General features: G+C 35.8%; 1 protein-coding gene across 3 annotated transcripts; it reads right to left on the minus strand.

The window, feature by feature from the left end:
* Nucleotides 1-3,268: 3,268 nt before the first annotated feature.
* On the minus strand, nucleotides 3,269-20,392 carry LOC104907883 (hypothetical protein). Of its 3 annotated transcripts, none has more exons than XM_010696903.4 (10): nucleotides 20,297-20,392; nucleotides 15,755-15,852; nucleotides 10,708-10,799; nucleotides 10,508-10,627; nucleotides 8,379-8,489; nucleotides 7,704-7,790; nucleotides 7,342-7,476; nucleotides 6,119-6,218; nucleotides 3,994-4,382; nucleotides 3,269-3,896 (listed from the first exon to the last, which is right to left on the minus strand). In XM_010696903.4, the coding sequence occupies exons 1-10, from the start codon at nucleotides 20,321-20,323 to the stop codon at nucleotides 3,451-3,453; spliced, it is 1,605 nt and encodes a 534-aa protein (XP_010695205.2). In that variant the 5' UTR covers nucleotides 20,324-20,392; the 3' UTR covers nucleotides 3,269-3,450. The 3 variants fall into 3 exon arrangements, with proteins under 3 accessions (XP_010695205.2, XP_048500303.1, XP_019108253.2); XM_048644346.2 differs by lacking the exon at nucleotides 20,297-20,392 and adding an exon at nucleotides 17,586-17,688; XM_019252708.3 differs by lacking the exon at nucleotides 20,297-20,392 and adding an exon at nucleotides 16,265-16,650.
* Between the last annotated feature and the right edge of the window lie 4,278 nt (nucleotides 20,393-24,670).

The following is a 24,670-nucleotide window of genomic DNA, read 5'->3' on the forward strand; positions in this document are numbered from 1 at the left end:
ATTGATTCTTGTATAATGCTCAGGGAGGAAGCTGCTTAAGACTGCTGGCATTCAAGATGAAGTTGACTTCTATAGACAGCTCGTTGGGTTTGCTGCTGCCTCCTTACCCATGGTTGATATCACTCTGGTTAGGGCTGGTGCTCAGGTGTCTCAAGCTACTGCTAATGACCTGATTATGGTTGTAACCCACAAAGAGATTGATGAAGATTTGAATGCTATTGATGATAGTAAGGCTCCAGGTATTGATGGCTTTATATAGTCTATTCTTTAATAAATTTTGGCACATTATAAAATTTGATATTTATAAATGTTGTTAGTCACTTTTTTGAGACTGGAGATCTTAATCATGCTATTAATTGCACTCTTGTCACCTTGGTGTCCAAAGTGAACAACCCTTCTCATGTTAAAGATTATAGACCTATTGCTTGTTGTACAGTTTTGTACAAAATTATTGCAAAAATCTTAACTAGGAGTATGCAAGGCATGATTAGTGAAGTGATAGATTTGGCTCAGGCTAGCTTCATGCTTGGAAGAAATATTTCAGATAATATTCTGCTTGCTACCGAGCTTATTAAGGGTAAAAACACAAAGCATGTCTCCCCTAGATGTATGTTGAAGGTGGATCTAAAGAAAGCTTATGATTCTATTGAATGGTCTTTCTTGCACATGATGATGAGTGAACTGGGCTTTCCTACTAAATTCATTGGGTGGATTATGGCTTGTGTCTCCACAGTGTCCTTCTCCATCCTAATAAATGGTAACCCTTGCAAGCCTTTCAAATCCAAGAAAGGACTAAGGCAAGGTGACCCTATGGCACCTTTCCTTTTTGCTATAGGGATGGAGTATCTCTCTAGATGCATGGGCAGTCTAAAGCACATTCCAAACTTCAATTTCCACCCCGGGTGTGAGAGGTTGCATATCACACATTTGATGCTTGCAGATGATCTTCTCATGTTTGCCAGGGCTGATCATAGCTCTATCCACCTCTTGTTTGATGCTTTTATCAAGTTCTCTTATGCTTCAGGACTTGTTGCTAACTTGGAGAAGAACAATCTGTACATTGATGGTGTGTCTGATGATGAGAAACTTGCTCTTCAATAAATTACTAAGGTTATGGGAACCTTCCCTGTTAAGTATCTAGGTGTGCCTCTCACAACTAGAAAGCTCTTCTACCAAGAGTGCAAGCCATTAATTGAGAAGACAATTTCTAGGGTCAGGTGTTGGCCAGTCAAGAAGCTTTCCTATGCTGCCAGGCTTCAACTAGTTGGTGCCATTCTTCATGGTTTCAACTTTACTGGTGCCAGATTTTTGTTCTTCCAAAAAAAGTTATGAAGGAAGTGTAGAGTATATGTAGAAGTTTTTTATGGAGTGGGCGCAATGATGGGAGGAAGGCCCCAATTGCCCAGGACACCTTATGTATGAAGAAATCCTGTGGTGGCCGGAATTTGAAAGACTTGGCTGTTTGGAATAAAGCTGTTGTGGCCAAGCATTTCTGGGCTGTTATTCAGAAGTAAAATAGGCTTTGGATCAAATGGATCCATGCCTACTATATCAAACAGAACAATCTACTCACCATGACCATTACCAGTAGGCCCTCTTGGAATCTTAGGAAAATTCTTGCCAGTAGGGAAGGGTTTATTGAACTTAATGCACGTAATCTTCTTGCTGCAAATCGTTTTTCCATTAAGAAGCTCTATATAGCCATGAGAGGAGCTTAGTCTACAATGACTTGGAGGATCATTTGTAATAATAGAGCCAACCCTAAAGCTCTTTTTATTACATGGTTAATGCTACATAGTAGACTTGCTACAAAAAGCAGGTTATATGATTGGGGGATCCTAGGTTATAGTGCTTGTGTTTTCTGTTCTGGAGCTAGTGAAACTACATCACACTTATTTTTTGAGTGTCCTAAGTCTCAGGGAATCTGGACTTTGTGTCTTCAACAACTTGGGATTGCTAGTCAATACAGAAGCTTGGAGGATGAAATCAAAGTCCTTGCTGCTAAAAGCCACAACAAATCTCCCCTAAACAAGACTATTGTTGTTGCTCTTTGCTGAGGCAGTTTACCATATCTGGCACCAGAGAAATAAAGTTGTTATTGGGGGGGGGGGGGGGCTCAGTTAGATTCTATTCAAAGTTGTAAGCAAATTATTTTAAAAGTGGTTTGTAGGTGTACTGATCGAGGAGCTCAGATAGCTCCTTATTATTTGATTTTGTTGTATGCTAGTTTGTTGTCGCTAGTAGCTGGACTAAATGATTGTTGGTTAGCTCCAAACCTTTCTTAGAAGGTGGGGGAGCCTAAATTACTAAGTTTAGTCCTTTGATGCTTGTTTTGGTTGTACTCGTTTTTTTGGTTATACTCGTTTTTTTGGTTATCAATAATAACTTTGAATTACCAAAAAAAAAGCATAAGTATGTGTACTATGTTAGTAAATAACTATTATTTTTCATTTAATCACCAATTTAATCTATTTGGTTCCTAATTCTACCCATTTAGTACTTTAACTTTGTCTTCCATTGAAACATAACAGACTAAATTAACGTACTTCAATAAGGACTACTTTAATCCATTAAGTCACTAAGTTAATTCATTTAGAGTCTAATTTAAATTCACATCAGATGAAATTCAACTTAATAGTAAAAATATATTGCTTAACAATGTAATTAGTTCCTAAATTTAATTCATTTCAGCACTACTTTAATCAATTTTTGGACTTATTTGATAAAGTCTTATAAAATAGAAACCCCGTTTTTCCTGTCAAGCATTTTCTTCCTAACTAAACACTTTCTTATATTATGTATGTCGTTGAACTTAATTGATAAAGTCTTATAAGGATGATACCTAAAACATGAGATCAAATCCCGTTCACATCACTACACTTAGTTGCTTTCTAATACCACAAAGAAACTTTCTTACATCGATAAGTTGTGCCTAAATACAAAACGTTCGAAACAAATATTATTCAGTTAATACACAAATGTTATATATAGAATTCTAAATGCTGTACATCAAAAAACATACTATTGTAATCGTATATGGAAATTCAACATCTTATATTATTAAGATAGATGATATGATACCTAATTTTCATGTACAACTTTTCTTGTTCTATATACATTTATGGTTCAATATATAACATTTGTGGTTAATATTTAATAGCTCTGAATTTTCACAAATGTTCTAAATTAGGAATTTCTCTAAATTGATGCAAGGTAACAAAAGACTGCAGCAGCTGCAAAAAAAGACTATGCACAGAACATGAAGAAGGGGTCACAGAATATACAACTTTCTCATTGAATTAAGGTGATTCTGTCATATATCAGAACTAATTGCTACTGTTAGCTGCAAATTTCTAGTATGACTGTACATTTCTGGTATTGGCCTACTGTAAAGACATCGATGCTGCAGAGCGAGTAATTACATGTGATATTTCTACCGTAGCCAACCTCCTAGACTTCGTACACTTCTTCGACATCTGTTTTCGAACAACCAACTTCATGTACTAGCATTATTGCTGCAAACCTGTCGAAGCTCTTTAGTAGTTCTTTCTCGAGCTCCGGGTCATCTTCAACACACGACGATATGCTATAATGAAGAGATGTTTCTTCTATGGCATCAGTCTGCTCTTTTTTTACCTTGATAGGAGAGAGTTCAAGAGCTGCTCCTGCTGCATTTTCTGATGATGATTTGATCTCTAACTCACCTTCTTTGTGGTTCCCACAAGAATCACCCACTTCATGTCCGCCTAACATGTTTACATCCATGTCTTCAACTTCATGCTCCTCATTTATGTCTCTCACGTCTGAATTTTGGACAAGCATAATTTCCTTTGGCGCAACTCTGTTAGTGTCAGAAGGACGAAATAGCCCCCACAAGAAATGCTTTTGGTTCATAACTGCAGTGGCAGAATAATAAGAGGAAACCGAAGATAATATCATTAAGTTGAAAAGAAGTACTTCTAAAAACATAACAAGTGCAAGAATGAAGCTTACAACGGGATTTCTCTTCCAAATGTTTAGAAGAAAAAACAAACAACTCCACTTCATCAATGCAACTTCTGATGACAAAGTCATGCTCATCCAAGTACTCCAAAAGGGAATAATAACTTTGTTCATGTCCACAAGTTGATTTACTAGGCAACGCAGAACCTCCTTCCAGATCGGACGTCTTAGAGGGGAAAAAATATAGTCCAATGTCAAGCTCACCAGGGACATAATCCTCAAAAAAATTCAACCAAAACTTATGTCGGGGCAGCATTTCAAACACTAGTGTCATGGGAAGCTGTCTTGACAGCTCGTATGCTCTGCTCTGAGGTTTACAAGGATGGGCTTGAATTTCATGGAAACTAGATAAACTGCCAGTGATGATCTTAAAAGTTCCCCTGTCAAAGCAAACAAGATTTGAGAACTCAGATCAAAGAGAATAAAAACGGCAGAGATGAAGAATTAGCAAATATTATCACGACATTCGCACTTAGAAAGTCATTACTTGGAAATGTTAATGGTAGAGTTCATTGTTTACTATGTTTAGCATATATCAGCTATAATTTAGTAACATTTGCTGATAATTGACTACTGCATAGTTGAATAGTTCTGCAATCTAGTCTCCAACAAGCCGAGAGAAAAAATCTTTCTATTAATTTGGGGGGGGGGGGGGGGGGGAGGAGGTAATTTTCTTCCCAAATAAAATAAAGCTTATAGTCATTAGAGAAGGGAAGAAAGATGAACATAAACCTCATGTATGCAGCAGGTTGAAACTTGAGCACACAGAGAGGAATCAGAACTCTGAAGTCCAATTACCAGGCATTTCTATATATGCTAGTACTAGTTATTTCTGTAGAGGCCGTGGCCTCACTAGCAAACCTCAGTCCTCACTCCTCAGTTCATCACCCTTGTTTATGCCATCGTAGTGCAACCAACAGGGATCAGGTTTATCATAATCTTAGTAATTATATATCTAACTGCTCCACTAACCCTTACTGACACCAAACTACAGAATAGAAGTACTAACAGGCTACAGCTTGACACATAAGATGGTTTCACTATGCAAAAGCATGCATGTTTATGTCAACCCAAAAAAAAAAATCCAAGACTTGTGATTTTCACATATGATGATCTACTCCACCCAAGGTGCACAAAAAATTCTGAAAAATGAATCAGGAATGTTTAAGAACACAAAAATTGAATTTTCAGCAAACCCATAGAAAAATCAAGAAGAATAGAACTCTTCTAAATTCTAACATGAACCCAAGAAAGTGATAATGACGATGATACTCATACTACTATTACTAATGATAATAGCAGTAGTAGTAGTAAAAATAACAGTAACAGCAGCAATAATTGCAATTATTATAGTAACCTAGAATTCCAACTAACTTCAATGAAAAAATACAGCAAAAATTAAGTTTAGTTGAGTAAATATAATTTCTGCTTAGAAAAAAAATAAGTTTCATTCAGCAACAATAAGTTCATTCAAAAAATTTAATTGAAAGGATAAACCTTCCGATGTTGAGTTTTGTCTAGAAAAAGGTAAGTTAATAGGTATACTATTCTACTTGTATTAGTTGTATATACATATATAACAAGAAAAAAGATCCTCGTCCTAGTACCTATACTATAAATGGAAAATCTTAATAGCATCTCCATAATTACGAGTTTAAAAACTTTTTGTCAGACTCTTACCGAAATAGATAATTGCATAACCTAATCAACTGATAACGTCTTTATGTTTTAGCTTACAGAATAGTGGCAAATTCCAGGTTATTATGTCCAATCTCCAAAGAGAGGGAGAAAAGGCTGTCCACCATGTCGCTAGAAGGCATCACAAAATAGTACGCATCAATTGTTAACCTATAATATTTCCTTTCAAGTCACATGTGGGAAAAAAAAATCATCAATTACTTTGTTATATGGAATTATGGCATGGTCACATAAAAATCTGAAGATAAAACAGGACAATTACTTAAAATAAAACCACCTAAAAGTTCTTTTAGCTTCAGGAAACACAGTGAAGAGCCTGAGCCTATTTAATTTTAACTTCAACAAATGAAACTTATGCTGCATCATAGATGACAACTGCAATTATCTTCAAAAGTGCCAGAAGCTAAGTGTAACTCACTTCCATGTCGGATCAGCGAGAGGGTTTGGTAGATCTCTCGGAGACTCCGTGGCCTTAAAATCAATATTCTTTGGCTGAGCCACAGCAGAAACATCCATTCCTGCACAAGCATATTTTCTTCTGTCAGAAAATTGCAATTGTGGCATACAACAATTAGAGAACAATTGTTTCGCGGCGCAGCAACTAAACCTGCTTTGATTAAGAATAAATCCAATCAGTTACTGAAACTCTAAACTCCTATACAAAAGGAACATATACATGGTTGAGGACATGGTAGCAACCTCTACAAAAAAATTGCAGCTTTTAGATTATACAACCAGGGCGTGCTGGATATATAAGCAGAGTGCCAGAACAAAGATTCAAGTAAAACTTTGGTCCTCAAACTCAGACATTTACAGTGTGCTTACATGTCTGGATATCTACATTGAAGACCTTGACACCTCGTTTGGTAGGCAGTAAAGAACGGTGGTAAGTAATGAATTGAATCATTGATAGGTAAACTTGTGAAGGAAGTCTCAGCCCAATGTCTGTGGTAATGCTTGTTTATCCTCACATACCTCTTTTTCGTCATGAATTTCCGTTACCAAAAGAAGTAACGGAATTTGTGAAGAAAAGCACGTGTTCCAGGGAAGCTCCATTACTGAGGGCATTGACATGAGACTTAAACTATGATCCTAACTAGCTACAAGTGGAGACAAAGGTTAGCTATTCAGGTCACCTTATTGAACACCATTTCTATCGATTTACTTAATCTGTGATCCTAAACAAGCAAAGTTCCACATAGGAGACATGGTTGTACTGAGAAAAGAGCAGTTTTTAAGTATTGGGCATCAAGCATTCAACTGAAATTAGGTGCCAGAAGAAACAATTTACCTTTCTAAATTTGGGAACTGGGAAGCTCTGGCTGTATTGTGGTGTCAGAAAGATTTTACTAGGAAAGGCAAATATTATGACTATGCACAGACAAAGATATACTTTGCAATTGAAAAAGCATAAACCCGCAAGTGTAAACACAGGTAAAAGGATCCGTAATTGGGAATCCTTTGTTATGATTTAGCATCAAGAAAAGATTAAAGTGTAAAGTTATATCTTATGATCAGAAGGTATTCATAAACATATTTTGATGTGACTTTATGATAAGCATTTTGAACCTCAACTTCCCTTCATTGAATTAGAAACTTAATGCTCCCAAACAACAGGAAATCATATCCAGATAAACATACCTGAACTTACAGCGGGAAGAGCCTGGACTATCATCAGAGAGGTACTCCCTGAATTTACGTCATCTTTTATAACATTTTCACGAGGCATACGCTTCGCAGTTGGAGGGACCATACATAATTGTCCTGCATGTCCACCTGGAAACAAATATCAAGTGGAGTAAGTTGAGACGTATAATTTCTGCTTGGTGGCTGAATAATAAAGCTAAAAGAAGATGAGGTAAAGAATCAATGGTTGGCATTTCTTTGGTTGCAAAGTAGCATATCTTACTAAGCACATTCAATAAGAGGAACTTTATGTATTTATAATCATCTTAGACCATTAATTGGCTGATTGTCGAGAAACTAAATGCCTCCGAGCATACCTGAACTTACGCCAGGCTTGGGAAGTTTCCCAAAAGTTAACTGCTTAGCAGTTGGATTCTCCCCACGATGTTTCCGTGCAGGTCCATCTGAGAAAAGCAAAAAGGCCGAGAGCTTGAACTAGCAATAAAATTTTGCTGCAGTAATGCTACAAGAAAATCTAATGTAAAAATCCAAGCTCGACAAAGAAAATTTATTTTAGTAATTTGGTATTTATTGTACTTGGAGGCATACTCAAACTACTGCTAACAAGAAAAACTTAACAACCTAACAAAGGCTTCTTTACAAAAAAGTGGGAATGGAGTGGGTAATTCATAGGCCATGATCAGCAGAAAGGAGACAAGTGATGGCAAGCTATTTGCATGCGCCATATAACAGTTTACAAGTGTAAGGATTGTGCTCGACCGCACCAATTCAATACAGGATTAATATTTCATAACAGCTAAACTGTACATGCTCAGAAAAACATAGGAGCCATGCCAAATCCCCTGCACCCAACATTACTCCAACACTAGTCTTTATGATTCCGATATGACTCCAAATTTCAGTGTAGATTGTTTTCTGATGAAGTATTAGTCTGCTACTATACATATCTTTATCCTTCCATCAGAAGCATGTTATACTAGAGCGCCCTTTTTGCACGACATACAGGTAATAATTGTGCAGACGAAGCTTACCTGTTTCCTTCCCCATCATAGTATTTGATGTTTGCACATCTTTAGCAGAATGTTTCACTACAGGTGAGTCCCCGCAACCATGCTCTTTCTGGAATACAGAATTCGCTTTCTCTGCCATATAAATCAAAGTGTCATGTTTTGATTGGCAATGCCGAGTATATATATTTTTAAGAAAAAAGAAAGAAAGAAGCTACTTGGAGAAGTCAGATAATAATGTGACTTAATTTTCTAAGATGTCATCTCAGCAAAAGAAGACCTTTCTACTCAGAGTATTACCAGATCTAGTAAAAGCTAGTAAGAATAAGGTCAGTAAGCTTACTAAACCGTCTCTTAGATAACTTCTGTTGTTTCTCACTAAAAGCCTAAAAACCTCAGAATATAATCATCCCTGATGAGTGATGACTCGAGGAATTATTACTGACAAAAAACAGCTTATAATTTAGTAATCTAGTCAATTTTCAAAGACTGTTAAGCTACTATCAGTATTCAGCAACATATGAAAAGAATTGATGGGGAAATTTTGTTGGCACACAATGATTTGTCAAAGCAGGAAAGAGTATTATCACCGAAAAATTTTCTAGTTATTACTGTTAGGCTTAATTGTTTTATACGGCTTATATGAGCAAACGATAGTACAGCTTGACAGCCTTCAATAGATTCACAGCTGATATTCAGAAATTGGTTGAACATAGAAAGTTGTAACTACATAGTTCCGTGTTCCTTAATGCGTTTTAAAAGGTAATTAGAATTTAAATCATTGAAAGAAGACAAAGGTAAATTAAAGGAGGATTAGGAGTGTCAATTGAAGTAACGCCTCAAAACTCCCATGCAAAAACACCATAAAGAAGCAAGAAACATGACTATCCAGTATCCACAAAGATAGTTAAGCTGGAACATTTAGGACAAATGGTTTGTTGTTTCCTTTCAACCACAACATCTAAGATATAGCCATACAACTGCAACACCATAAGATTTGCCTCCTCTTATTACTCCCACATGTAGCATAGTAATCTACATAATGTCCAGGAAGGTCCATAAACAAGATTATCTGATTCTAAAAAAATGACAATGTCAAGCCTTTCCCAAAAGATGGAATCGGCTGGATGAGCCAAAAGTTTATTTCTTGCAATCGTCCAAATATCCTGCTCTTACATCCACTTCTAGCTAGTGTGCTATATGCTCTAGAAAAACCATTTTATTCATATCGTATTAACTCCGTCCAACAAAGTCATCTTTGGCCTCCCTCGACTTCTTCTCAAGTCCCCGTGATCCCAACTCTTCAATTTCTTTATCAATGCATATACCGGTGGTCGTTGCACGTGCACAAACAAATGTAGCCAGTTCTCTGAGTTCTCTTAATCTTATCTCAATATTTGCAACTCTAATCTTCCTTTGAGTATCTACATTGCGAAATTAATCCTTTAAGGTGTTCCCACACGTCCATTTAAAGATATGCACCTCTGGTGTACACATCTTCTAAATGATCCTTCCTCAATGCTTAATATTCTGGTCATATAATCACGATTGTCTAAAAACTGTTCTATAGAATTTTCCCTTTAACCTTAGAGGTACATCAAGTTCGCACAATCGCTCTCCATTTGAGCCCCATGTTGTAAGAAATACTTTGATCAACATTTCTCTGTAATATCGACTCAAGGTACTTAAAAGACTTATTTGAGCCACCTATGTGAGAAAAAACTTGACTAATATCTTATACTTCTGAACTATCGACCCAAGGTACTTAAAGACTTATTTTGAGGTACCTCCTTAACATATACATCCTCCTATGGCTTCCTCTCAGTACTATAGTCACACTTCATGTAGTCAGTTTACTCCGACTTAGACTAAAAACCCTTGGGGTTATACTTGTTGTCTCCATAACACTAACTTAGCAATCATCCCAGCACTACTTTCTCTGTGAACAGCATGCCACCACAGTAACTTATCCTGGATGGGACATATTAACTCATCTATTACTGTTATGAACAGAAGTACTTAATGCATATTCCAGGTGTAGTCCAATCATGATCCGGAAACAAACTCATCTGACCTTCATAAGCACAATTAATTTGCTCCGTAAGATAGGGAGCCAACCCATATACAACTCACCAGAAAACGGCTATACTTACTTGAAGTGGATGTCCTATGTGCATAATTTGATTTACTTGGTGATGAGGATTTCTTTCTCATTGCTCCAGAGTCTAGGGCCCTTGCTTGCTCAGGTGTCCCACCACTCTGTTCGCTTGAAGCTGCAGAATGAATTAGTCATTGTTAGAAATCTCAAGAAGTATTGATATGGATACTTCCACAGGTACAAAAAAAAAAATACCAGATTTTGACGAAGATGTCTGCTCGGAGGAGTCACATTCTTCACAAATCCATTTTCTCCGATCGCCTCTATGCCTTACTCCCATGCAATAACTGGAATATAAATGGGGCTGTAAAACATTAATAATCTTTTAACAATTAACACTTTATCTGACAGATGTCAATAACTGATGATTGAAGACCATGAATCAAACCAAGGAGCTGCAACAAGTGGCAAACAACTATCAGAACCTGCTGTGTTTCATCTATGTAGGACATCAACTAAACACTACTAAGTTATAATCCCTCTAGAGTCTAGGTCTCTAGGCTATATACAGTAATGTTGCAGCTTGAAGCAAGTTTCATAACATCATGAAGGTACACATTTCCCAAGGTAAGCTTTGAAGTTCAGTAAAGCTTTTTGATCGTTGCCTGCAATAATCATATCATCCACATAGATGAGAACATTCAACTGAATATTATTCCTGGTAAACGTAAACAAGGAATAATCAGAATAGGACTGCTTAAACCCATATGCCTTCAAAGCGGTAGCCAGTTTTGCAAACCAACATCTAGGTGCCTGCTTCAAGCTATACAATGATTTCTTCATCCGGCACACTAGGTTAGAATTATTTCCCTGAAAGCCAGGTGGAATTTTCATGTAAACTTCTTCCTCCAAATCTCCATGTAAGAAGGCGTTATGGACATCCATCTGATGAATGTCCCATTTCTTGACTGCTGCAATGGCCAGGAAAGTGCGAACAGTAGTCATTTTTGCTACCGGGGCAAATGTTTCGTTATAATCAATCCCTTCTACCTGATGATGGCCAAAGATAACCAATCTTGCCTTCAGTCTCTGAAGGTTTCCTTTCTCATCATATTTTTCTGTATACACCCACTTACTCCCCAAGGCTTTCTTTCCAGGAGGAAGTGGCTGTAGTTCCCATGTGCCCTGATTTTCCAGAGCTTGTATCTCAACACCCATGGCCTCACGCCATCCTTCATGTTTCATAGCTTCTTTAAATGATTTTGGAGGACGTCCTGTAGTTATAGCAGCTAGAAACCTGCGATGGTTAGCAGAAAACTTTTCACAGCTAACATAATGTGTAATAGGATATGGAGTACCTGAGGACGATGTCGAAGCGGGTGCCTGAGTTGATGAACTTTTCTTTTTCACTACAGTATGAGTAACAAAATCCTGTAACTTCTTGTTCGGTATTTTGGTTCGTTTTCCTCGTCCCAAATCCTCCACATCTCCAGTACTACACCCTCCCTGGACAGGAGACACATCCTGTCCCACGTGAGGCGCCACCTCCGGCTGCCCTAAGGTAGGCGCCACTTCCGGCCTCGGAGGGTCCGCCACCCCTGGCGTCGCCTCACTCTCCTGAACACCATGAGGACCAACTTCCGGTCCTGGATCCGCCACAGGAGGCGAACTCATATCATCCTCATAAGAAACCACATTCGGGGAAGTAACGGGGGACACAGGTACAGGGGTAGGCTCACTAAATGGGAATTTATGTTCAATGAATTTCACGTCACGAGATACAAAATATTTCTGGGTGTCTAAATCATACAATTTCCACCCCTTTTGTGTATATGAATACCCCAGAAATACACACCGTCTGCTCCTACTGGCAAATTTATCCCCCCCATGGGAAATATTATAGGCATAACACAAGCACCCAAAAATCTTGATATCTGTCATGGTAGGGGGCTTATCAAACAAGCATTCATAGGGAGTTTTATAATTCAGGACAACAGAGGGGGTGCGATTTATCAAATGACAAGCTGCCTGCACACAGTCCCCCCAAAACTTTAAAGGAAGATTAGCCTGAAATCGCAATGCCCGGGCAACATTTAAAATATGGCCATGTTTTCGTTCCACTCTACCATTTTGTTGTGGGGTTTTAACACATGATGTTTCGAATATGATTCCTTGTTGCAAAAAATATGGTTTGAGGCAATTAAATTCTGTACCATTATCACTGCGCACATATTTAATTTTCTGGTCAAATTGGCGTTCAATCAAAGCCACAAAATGCAAGAACATAGTTTCAACCTCCAATTTATTATATAGCAAATAAGTCCATACAGAACGAGAATAGTCATCAACTAATGTCAAAAAATAAGACGCACCACAAGTAGACTTTGTTCTATAAGGACCCCATAAATCACAATGAACTAGTTCAAACATCCTACTAGCTCTACTAGTACTCCTAGGAAAACTTGTTCTAGGTTGATGAGCACGAAAACACACATCACACCCATCGTTATTGCAACTACTAACATCAGAAGGACTCACACACGGTAAATGTCTCAAAACTTTCTCCGAAGGATGACCCAAACGCTTATGCCAGAGATCAATAGATGTCATTCCCTCCACAGCATTAATCTTCACCGTCGGAACACCCCGGAAAAAGAAAAGTCCATCTTCCCGCTCACCCGCTCCAATCAGCATCCTCGTCTCGCGGTCCTGTAATACACACAAGGATTTAGTGAACTGAACAATACAATTGTTCGAATCTACCAACTGCGGAATGGAAATCAAATTACAATCCAGATTAGGAACAAACAAAACATTATATAATTTCAGATTTCCAGGAAGAATAACATCTCCCTCATAAGTAGCATCTGCAGAACTACCATCAGGCAAACCAACTGGACACCCAGGAATTTTTCGCGCTGCACACAACTGCGAAAATGTTCCTGTCACATGATGTGTAGCACCCGTATCAATTATCCACAAACACTCACCCGTCAGACGATCTTTCGGTTTCGGCATATTCAGCAAGTCCAAAAGATTTTGCCACTGATCAGGTGATATTCCAGCCAAACCTGCACTTGCAGGGTCATGCGTGTGAGAAGCATCAAACCCCCCACCGCCGGGTTTGTCATTAGAGGGACCAGCCACGGCTTTGTTAGCCCGTGCTGCTGGTGGTGTGCCTCGGCCCCCACGGCCTCGAGCCGTCCGACCACCACGCGAAGCCGACCCCCCGCGCCTCCCGCGAGGACGATCCGCCCACCATTCGGGATACCCAATGAGTTCAAAACAACCTGTTACTTCATGACCTTCGAGATGACAATGTGTACACACCAATAAATCCGAGTTGACGCGGGATTTTGAGCGAGCATCGATTTTAAACGCCAAAGAGTCACCCGGCGTGGGAGAAGCACGGGCGCCCCTCAGACGCTCGTCCTGGGCAATAAGCTGATAAGCGCGAGCCACCGTGGGCAAAGGGGACTGCGCGAGAAGGTTAGATCTAAGAGGACCATAGCAATCATCAAGTCCAATCAAAAACCGATGCAAACGATCATCTGCACGTTGTTGTTCAAGAAACCGAACCACCGAACACTGTGCACCCCCCGTGGCGCAAGTCGGCGCAACTTCTAGAGAGGACAATTCGTCCCACAGCCGAGTCAACCGACCAAAATAGTCAGCCAAAGGTTCCATCTTTTGTTGTTTACAATCGCTAATCTGCGATTTTAGGTGACAAATCCGAGTTCCATCAGAAACGCAATATCGTTCCTGCAGATGAGCCCACAGTTCATGGGCGGTTTCATAGAATGAGACGGAGTTGCGAATGGAAGGGGAAATTGTGTTTAGGAGCCACGACACAAGCATGGAATGAACAGTACTCCAATCAGCCAGTTTATCAGGGGTCGTAGGTTTAGGAATAGTGCCCAGTAAGAAACCCAGTTTACGTTTAGCATTCAGAGACATGCGAATAGCACGTGCCCATTCATCAAAGTTGTCATCTTTCAACTGAATTGGAGTAATAATGTTACCTGGATTGTCATTGGAACCAAGAAAGTATACAGGATCCGGTTTAAGAGGAGGAGATGGGTTGGATTCCGTCATCACGACACGTCGAGGTCCGCGGGAATACTGACGGAAGGGGGACGCTATGATCGATGAAGGAAAAAAAAAAATTTCAAGAACTCACGTGATAGGCGCAGCAAGCTGGGCGAAGACGTCGGCGTTGGTCGACGATCAGGGATACTGTGTTCAGGGTTTTTGTGTGAGTGTCGAGATTTTTTTTTTTTTTTTTTTTTTTTTTTTTTTTTTTCCGTTTCCGGCGATCGATTGATCGTGGGTGGAGAGGTTTGTGTTTGACCTTAGGCTCTTGATACCATGTTAAGTTTGAGGTTAATGTTGTCTCTCTCCATCTCATTCATCAATAGAATATATATATACATCCTGCATCTAGGGACCCATTAAGGGAAGCCCATTAGGGATAACATGCTATCCCTCCAGTCTATCTTAAATACATAAAGATAATTCCTAAAGGTTAGGAATTATCTTTATGTATTTAAGATAGACTGGAGGGATAGCATGTTATCCCTAATGGGCTTCCCTTAATGGGTCCCTAGATGCAGGATGTATATATATATTCTATTGATGAATGAGATGGAGAGAGACAACATTAACCTCAAACTTAACAGTTTGACTTCAGCTTTTTTGAGGGGAAGGTTTGACTTAAGCTTTCAATAGTTTAAAGCAAAAGGAGGAAAAGACCACTTGTTGGAGTTCTTCAACAATCTCCATCAAGAGGTATTAATATTATTAATACAAAAGACAAGTTTAAGATGTAATTGATTACTTTCTCTTTTGATATACAAGAAAAAATCAAAGGTGTTTCCTTCACCCAGAAAGAGATGTTACATCTCCTAACTGAACATAAGAGATAATAACACCTTATGATTCATCGTATGTAATTTAATGTATTCTTTCTCTTGTCTTAACACTATCATTTCCTGAATTTGGAAATAATTGTCTATAAGTTTTTTGGCGTTGTTACACTCTCTACATCACCCAACTAAGCACAACTATTAATTGACCATTATATCTTAAGAGAGGTGACAGATTTCTCTAAACATACCAAATCAGTATATATGACAATTACTTCAAAACAGAGGTCAGAAACTTTAAGATAAAAAGAGCATATCATACGAAAAAAAATCAAACTAAGACATATCAATCAACATCAAAAGAAATTGTGACAATTAGGTGCTTTTGAAAAATTAAAGCCCTGAATCTGCAGTAATTAGAAGAGATGATACAGTACATGTGTTCACGAGTATCTTTGCACTTGGAGCAAGTTAAGAGGGTCACTTCTTTTGGATCTGGTTTGCCAATATCTCCACATATCTCACATGGTTTTCCCTGTACACCAAAAAAAGGCAGCAAAAAATTTCAATCTACATAACTCCTTATAAAATCGTCGCTCTAGCAAGGATAATAGATGTAAAACCATCATTAATCAGTATGTGACCGCAAGTCATTTAAAACTGATCATGTCACTTCAAAAACTTTGTTTCCATAGCTAATTTAACTCAGTGTAGTTATAATAAACTGCAATTGCTGCTTCATGTACAGTGGTCAAATAAATTTTGTCAAAGGTTCAACACCAAATAAGAATATTGCAGAAATGCAAGAAAGATGGAAATATATGTTTCAATGACGACAACATTGAAGTAACAACCACAAGACTCCCACATGACACTAATCATAATGAAATTGCAGATACAGAAGACTGCACAATGACATTCATCACCATCATGAATTCACCACTTACCCTTGAGATAATTACAAACTGATAGTCCATATCTAATTCTCTACACATGGTGAAGAAGACGACATCTAATAGGAAACGAACAGAGTAATATGTGCATGTAGCAAAACTGAAAAAATTAACAAACTAGGCAAAAACTTGGAGGGTCCTTATCTTGAAACCCCAACGTGACAGCATAAACAAGATACAAGAATATCAGCGGAAGTAGAGACCAAGTTTCAGACTTTGGGAAATGACTACTTGACTAATTAGAGTTTCAGCTTCAAAAGGAATGAAGGCTTGGCATTAACTAATTCACTTGATGACTAATTTCAACCTAATGAGCTAGTAATTTACACTGAGTTAAAAAATCTACCGCCTTCCAGAATTATATTGAAGAAAAGTCTGCAGGCTAAATAAAAATTAGGAAACATGTGAAAGTATAGTGATGGTCCTGTTTGATGCCAAATAAAGATAACTAAAAAATAAAGGGAAAGCAAAAGAGTGATACAATCTTCAAATTTCAAAAAAAATCACGGAATTTATTCAAAAAACTATACTAATTAGAGAGCAATGACATATTTATCTAGATGTATAGGGAAAAACAACATTCAGTCTTAATCTGAACTTGTGTATAATATATATTAAAGAGTGCATGGATATTATATTAAAGAGGTTATATGAACCAAATTTCATTATTTTAAGGATAAGTTTGAACTCTTGAAAGCTTTCAAGTTCAATTTCAATTTCAACCTTTTTTTAAAAAAAATCAAGTTCAAATTTCAACCTATGGACATTGTTTGACTGCATTATCCCATTGGTATTAATCTAGTATTCCAAATTCTTAATTTGCGATTATGCAATGACATAGAAGAAACATGTTGCTGAAATTTGATGAAGGCTTAGCTCAAAAGCAGAGATCGAGGTCTTAGCCTCTTAGGTACTTCAAAGAATCCTGCACATATCGGATGCCCAGTAGATAAGACCCAATAGTCTACTCAACTAACTCATACTTAAGATTAGAGCAGAATCCACAGGTAAGACCCAATATTCTTATCAACTAACTCATACTTAAGACTTAAGAGTAATGAAAGCAAATGTGCAATCCTTTGGGAAACAGAGAGACTATGTTGCAATAATTACCCATCTTTCAAGCTAAAGAAAGCAAATCTCCAATGCTAACTAACTTTTAGAAAAATAAAGTGATGGTATTTATATAAAATCATATACATTTTTCAACCTTGAGATGCAATAATTATGCAAGTTACTAACAACTCATAAGTCATAATACACAGGAACAAGCCAAAAAGAAAAGCAGGGTTAAAATAAAAAATATGCAAGTTACCCGCAACTCATAATCACAGGATGACAGGAACAAGCCAAAAGAAAAAGCAAGGTTAAAATGAAATATATGTCATCATTTAATATCAGAGAAAAGCCAAACCCTACTAAACTCTCAATCCCCTATCTTAGAAAAGCCAAACAGGTAAACACAATGAGCCAAGTTGAATAGAAAAGAAGTTCAACAATGATAAACATTTACTATAAATGACGCCAATTAATACTACCTCCGGTCTTTATTAGTTTAGCCGTATCCCTTTTTTCGATGTCTCTTATTCATTTACCCATTTCTTTTGTTTCTATTTTTGGAATAAGACCACTAACTTTCCATCATACATATATTTAACTTTAACATAAAATAATAGTTTTTTTTTTCTATGTCTCGCGATATTGTTTCACCTAAAACTTTGTGCAAAAGAAACAGGGGTAAATTAATAAAGACCATAGAGAGTAACATATATGCAAAGACATTCTTAAGAGTTCTGTGCAACCCCACTACAATAAAAAAAGAACTTTTTTAAATTCAGAGGGACTGTTGATGTGGGGCATAAATATAATGAAAGAGATCGAAGAAGCCGAGGACTAAGATAAGCAAGATATACTTAACAGTTTGTTTGGTAGAAGGAATTTGGAAGGAAAAGAAAGGAAGTGGAAGGAAATTTATTACTTTCCAATGTTTGGTTCATTAAAAAAAAATTAAGTGAAAAGAAATGGGAGAAATTGGAAAGAAAGACTCTTTAATAAAATTTCACTTTCCTTTCCTCCCAAAAGCGGGGGAATGAGGAAGGAAAGAGAAAATTTATACCAAACATGAGAAATTAAGGTTTTTTTCCTTTCTCTTCCATTCTTTTCTTTTCTCGTCCCTTCCTTTCTCTTCCCTTTCTTTCCTTTACTAAAAATGAACCAAACACACTGTAAAAGTTAGGGCTTTGATTGTTCCTTCCTTCACCATGTCCTATCACTATCATATAAACTTTTTATTAGAAGTTCAGGAGAGTAGAGTTGAAATAATGTGGGTGAATGAATATTGAATATTAGTATAAAGTAGTATTTCCTTCGTTTTTTTTAATTACTATATTTTTTTTGTATATGGGTGTTTTTTTTACGTGCTACATTTTCTTATTTGGGGTATTTAGCCCACACCATAAAGTATTAGTATTATATTTGTTTTTCTTTTTTTCCACCCAAAAATACTACTTTTTCACTTTTTTCCATTATTTTATATTAAATGGCTCAAAAAGTACCCTATCAAAAACTTAAAAGTGACATTACCTTAATTGTTGTGCATTATCAAATGTAACAAGTAAAAAAAACGGAGAGAGTATAAACATTAATAAATGCGGTCCAAATAATTATCAAGAACAAGCAAATCCCATTAAAACTTTAAGAGTTTTTCCACTACTTGTTAAAATAATAGTAACATCTATCTATTAGATACGGATTTGTTAAGAAAAGTAGCAATGTCTATATATGAGACGTGGATTTGTGTCTAACACCCTTTTTGGTACCAATTGTTGCTTGTTTTAAGAATGCAAAAAGATATGACATTTCTACTAATTTCTAAACACCCCCCCCAAAAAAAAAAGCATAATGGGTCAAATATGCAATCCAAATAATCATCAAGAACAAGCAAATCCCATTAAAACTTAAGAGTTTTTTCACTGCTTGTTAAGAAAGTAGTAACAACTAACATCTATCTATTAGACACGGATTTGTTAAGAAAATAGCAATGTCTATCTATAAAACGTGAATTTGACGTCTAACACCCCCATTTGGTACCAATTATGGCTTGTTTTACGATTGCAGAAAGATGTGCTAACATTTCTACTAAATTCTAACCTCCCCCCAAGAAAAAGCATAATGGGTCAAATTAACCAAAACCCATTTCCACCCAACATGCGTAGCATCACTGCATCACATTCTTTAAATTCTTCTTGTACCAACAAAAATATGCAAGAAAAAGCAACTCTAAACATACGCTAGACACGGATTTGTTAAGAAAGTACAACATCTATCTATTAAACACGGATTTGTTAAAAAAGTAGTAACATCTATCTATTAGACGCGAATTTGTTAAGAAAGTAGCAATATCTATCCCATTAAATTTGGCGTCTAACACCCTCGTTCAGTCGTTTGGTACCAATTATTACTTGTTAAGAAAGTAGCAACATTTCTACTCATTTCTAACACATCCAAAAAAAAATAAAAATAAAAGCATAATGAGTCAAATTAACCAAAACCCATTTCTACCCAACAAGCGTAACATCATATTCTTTAAATTCTTCTTTCAAAAAAAAAATTCTTTAAATTCTTATTGTACCCACAAAAATATGCAAGAAAATCCCCTGAAAAGAATATGCAAGAAAAAGCAACTCTAAACATACGCTAGTTTAGGAGGCAAAGAAAATTTAAAAAAAAAAAGGACAAAAATCCATTTTCACTGCAATAAAACTAACAGTCTTGATTTCACAATTGGCAAGAAAAAACACTACAAAGAAACAAAAGTATAACAAAAAAAGAGCATAAAAATAGAAATGCACTGAGCATTGAGCAATGTAGATTGTGGGTATTGTCGTAAAGAAGTTGAAGAACATTAAAATTAGAAGAAAAACGAAACTTGAAATAATCAAACAGAAACAAGGGAAGAAGAGAAAATGGATTAAAAAAAGTTGTAGTAGTACAAGAAATGAGTAAAAAGATTTGATGTCCCATTACCGTATTATGATTGTGTGGGTCAGCCATTTTTCTTTGTTTCTATACTCTCTCTCCTCAGAATTGTTTAATGTCAAGAGGTTTGAAGCAAAGTACTGAATGCGACGGGAAGAAGAGAGAGAAAATACAATGGATAGCGTGGTACTAGTGGAAATGTGGAAGTGTATGAGTATTAATTAGTACAAGTCATGAAGTAAATAGTTATAATTTGGAGCTAAATTGGCGGAAATTGATTTTCCGTACATGGGAATTGACTAGATTCTACAAGTTTTGATTGGTCTTCCAAGATTATTTAGTATTTAGGCTATGTTCTTTTCGTCTGTTCTATCTGATCTGAACTTTTTTGATTTCGTCTGATATGATCTTTTTTGATCTAGTCTGATCTGAACTTTTCTGATCTAGTCTGATCTGAACTTTTCTGATTTGATCTAAACTTTTTTGATCTGGTCTGATCTAATCTGAACTTTTCTAATTCCATTATTCTTATTATTGTTGTTGTTATTATTAACCTCCAAGAAATTATTATTATTATTATTATTATTATTATTATTATTATTATTATTATTATTATTATTATTATTATTATTAAGCAATTGCATACTTTTTTGTCAATATCATTAGATTTACAACTCCACCACTTACAACAACTACTACATTCTATTTTAGCATACCTACTTTTTACTTCCAATAAAAGTAAATAATATCAAAAAAAAATTGTAACCAACAAATAACAATAATAATCGCAATTAAAGAAGGAAAGAGAACATATGAAAAAAATAGAAACTCTTCAAGACAACTTGCATTGTGATTTTACAATGCATCTTTAAATTAATGACTTAGTTTTAATTTTTTATATATGAAATATTGGTACACATATCTAATAAACTAGTAGTTTTATGTTAACCAATTTACTTAAAACGTGTCACAAACTTTGACCCGAATCCATTTATTTCGTGTTGATTTTTGGTCTCATTGTCGTGTCATGTCATTCCTTACATCATCATCATTATCATAATAATAATAATAATAATAATAATAATAATAATAATAATAATAATAATAATTAAAAAAAGAAATAAGGATAAGGCCTGAATTTTTCTGATCTGAATTGATTTTTTCTGATCTTATCTGATTTTTTCTGATCTGATCTGAATTTTTTTGATCTGATATGAAATTTTTTGATCTGATATGAAATTTTTTGATTTGATCTGAAATTTTCTGATCTGATCTAATTTAATCTAATATTATCAAATTTGAAATAAGCACTAGAGTGCTTAATTAAGTGGAAAAATTGTGAACTACTCCCTTCGTTTCCTAAAGATCTTCCCTCTTTCCGTTTAAGTGCGTTTCTAAAAGATCTTCCCTCTTTTACTTTATTCCTTATTTGGAAATTTGTTTTCCCTTTTTGCCCTCTCATGTCCCTATCATATGGTCCAACATCACATTATTAATTCAGCTTTACTCCCTTTCTCTCTCATACTGTAACCCCTTTTTATTTGATTATTTATGTTAACCCCTTTCTCTCTCCTACTTTATCCACCCCATATCTTCCTTGGTATCTATAGGAACAATAACAAGGAAGATCTTTAGGAAACGGAGGTAGTAGTACCTTTTGTAGCACTGATTTTGTGAACTAGTACATTTACTGTTTTATTTTGTCAACCAATACCTTTAAGTACTGTAATGTTTTAATTTCAGTACCTTTTCTAAATTTTCCGACCAACATGGTCAACAATCCAACGTTGACTTCCTTTTTCCCTCCAACTTTTGTGTTTTTTTGGCTTCTTAAAGCGTGTGCTCTTAATCTCCTCTTTTGACTCCCTTTTCCCCCAAATTTTCACTCCTTCATCTTCCTCTTTACTCTTTCACCAACCTTAGTTTTGTTTCGGTAAATTCTCTCACAATCTCTCTCCTCTAACATTATTTCTCCTATCTGTCTCTCTCATCCTAAGGATTATTCTGCTAAGCTGATCCACTATCCTTGTGGAAAGGTACCCAATTTTGCCTTTTTGGACCATATTGCAGCGAAACGTTTGGCTAAGGAAGATCCATACTTTGAAGCAGGCATTATTGTATAAGATTAAAACAACAAAAATTTAGCCTTAATTTTTCGAAAATAAAACCAAAAGAATGAAGAGAACACACCTCCAAATTGGAGAAGAATTACTTGGAATTTAATTATTCTACAGTTGAATTATATTTCACAAGGTAGAATGTAGGGTAGGCAGGGAGAATTTTGAGGAAGATGGACAAAGTTTCTATTTTTGGGGGAAGGGGGGATTTAAATGAGGGGATTATTTTGGGTGAGTGAGAGAGAGGATGCAAAAGAAATAATGTGCAACACACGCACAAAAAATAGAGGAGAAATGAAGTCAAGGTCGGATTGTTGACTATTTTGGCCGGAAAAATTAGAAAAGGTATTGAAATTAAAACATTAGAATACTTAAAGGTACTAGCTGACAAAATAAAACAGTAAAGGTACTAGTTCACAAAATCAGTGCTAGAAAAGGTATTATTTCACAATTTTTCCTAAATAAGTTAAAAAGAACATGGCCTTAGGGTCTGTTCTCTTCGGCATAAAACAGCTAAACTGAAATAAACTGAACTGAACTGATTGGAGCTGAACTGAACTGAATTGAATTAAATTAAATTAAATTAAATTGAATTAAATTAAATTAAATTGAATTAAATTAAATGTAATAAATATATAAATAATATTTAAACAAATATTAAACAATTATTATAATGATAAGTAATAATAATGAATAATAATAATAGTAGTATTTTGGATATTTTTAAATGATAGTTATAAATAAATAATATTAATAATCATAAATTAATAATAATAATAATAATAATTAATGATAATTAATAATTATTATTTTATTTATTTGTATTAATATATTAATACTTGATGATGATATAATAACAATAATATCTAAGAAGTAATTAATATTACTATTTTAATAATTACATTTAATAATATAATAATATTTAGTAATAAAAATAATGATTGGGTTGCACCGCGAAAATTACATCATAAACCGTCTTGACGTAATTTGATTGGTTTATGGGCTAATAAACGTGGGTTTATTTGTGCTTTAACCTAAACCATGTTCCTCCTAATAATAATAGTAATAATAATGAGTAAAACTATAATAAACAAAATAACAACAACAACAACAACAACACAAACAACAACAACAACAACAACAACAACAACAACAACACAACACAACACAACAACAACAACAACAACAACAACAACAACACAACAACAACAACACAACACACAACAACAACAACAACAAACACAACAAACAACACAACAACACAACAAAAACAACACAACAACCAACACAACAACAACAACAACAACAACACAACAACAACAACAACAAACAACAACAACAACACAACAACAACAACAACAACAACAAAACAACACAACAACAACACAACAACAACAAAACAACACAACAACAACACAACAACAAACAACAACACAACACAACAACAAAACACAAACAACACAACAACAACACAACAACAACAACAACAACAACAACACAACAACAAACACAACAACAACAACAACAACAACAACACAACAAAACACAACAACAACAACAACAACAACAACAACAACAACAACAACAACAACAACAACAACAACAACAACAACAACAACAACAACAACAACAACAACAACAACAACAACAACAACAACAACAACAACACTTAATAGTAATGATATAAAAATAAATAATAATGATAAAAATAATAATAAGAGTAATTAGTAAAATAATTTTCACCAACATAATAATAATATTTAACAAAATGGTTATAAAAGAATGAAGCTGAACTGAACCGAACTGATTGGAGCTGAACTGAATTGAACTGAATTGAAAATAAATTGGGGAGAACAGGCCCTTAGTCTTAAGTTTCATATCATATTAATGCCATTTTTAGGCATTAAAGATGGATAACTATGTCTATCTTTTATTATTATTATTATTATCGGTTTTTTCACCAAATACCCCCGACAAATCGCGAAATTCACAATATACCCTCAATGTTTCAACAATTCACCATATACCCTTGACTTTTAATTTTTTGTGCACCAAATACCCTTTTTCTAACCGTCGTTAAGTCACAGTTAGCTTTATTTACGATTTTGCCATTATTAACTCCTAACCCTAACTTCTAAACCTGATTCCTAACCCTAATCTAAACCCTAATCATAATCTAACCCCTAAACCACCCCACCCCCACCCCTTCCCCTCCACCCCAGCCCAGCCCCCACTGCCCCACCACCTCACCCCCACTGCCCACCTCCCCCTCCCTCTACCTCGCATTTCCGACGGACCCGCAACC

Source organism: Beta vulgaris, chromosome 5, assembly GCF_026745355.1.
Source record: "Beta vulgaris subsp. vulgaris cultivar EL10 chromosome 5, EL10.2, whole genome shotgun sequence".
NCBI classification, from domain to species: domain Eukaryota; kingdom Viridiplantae; phylum Streptophyta; class Magnoliopsida; order Caryophyllales; family Amaranthaceae; genus Beta; species Beta vulgaris.

Excerpts from the sequence above, each read along its gene's own strand:
- LOC104907883 (XM_019252708.3), bottom strand. The coding sequence starts at position 16,312 with ATGTGTAGAGAATTAGATATGGACTATCAGTTTGTAATTATCTCAAGG. Across the intron at positions 8,490-10,507 it reads ACATAGGACATCCACTTCAA|AGAAAGCGAATTCTGTATTC; the intron begins GTAAGTATAGCC and ends TTTATATGGCAG. Across the intron at positions 7,477-7,703 it reads CAAGCCTGGCGTAAGTTCAG|GTGGACATGCAGGACAATTA; the intron begins GTATGCTCGGAG and ends ATTTGTTTCCAG.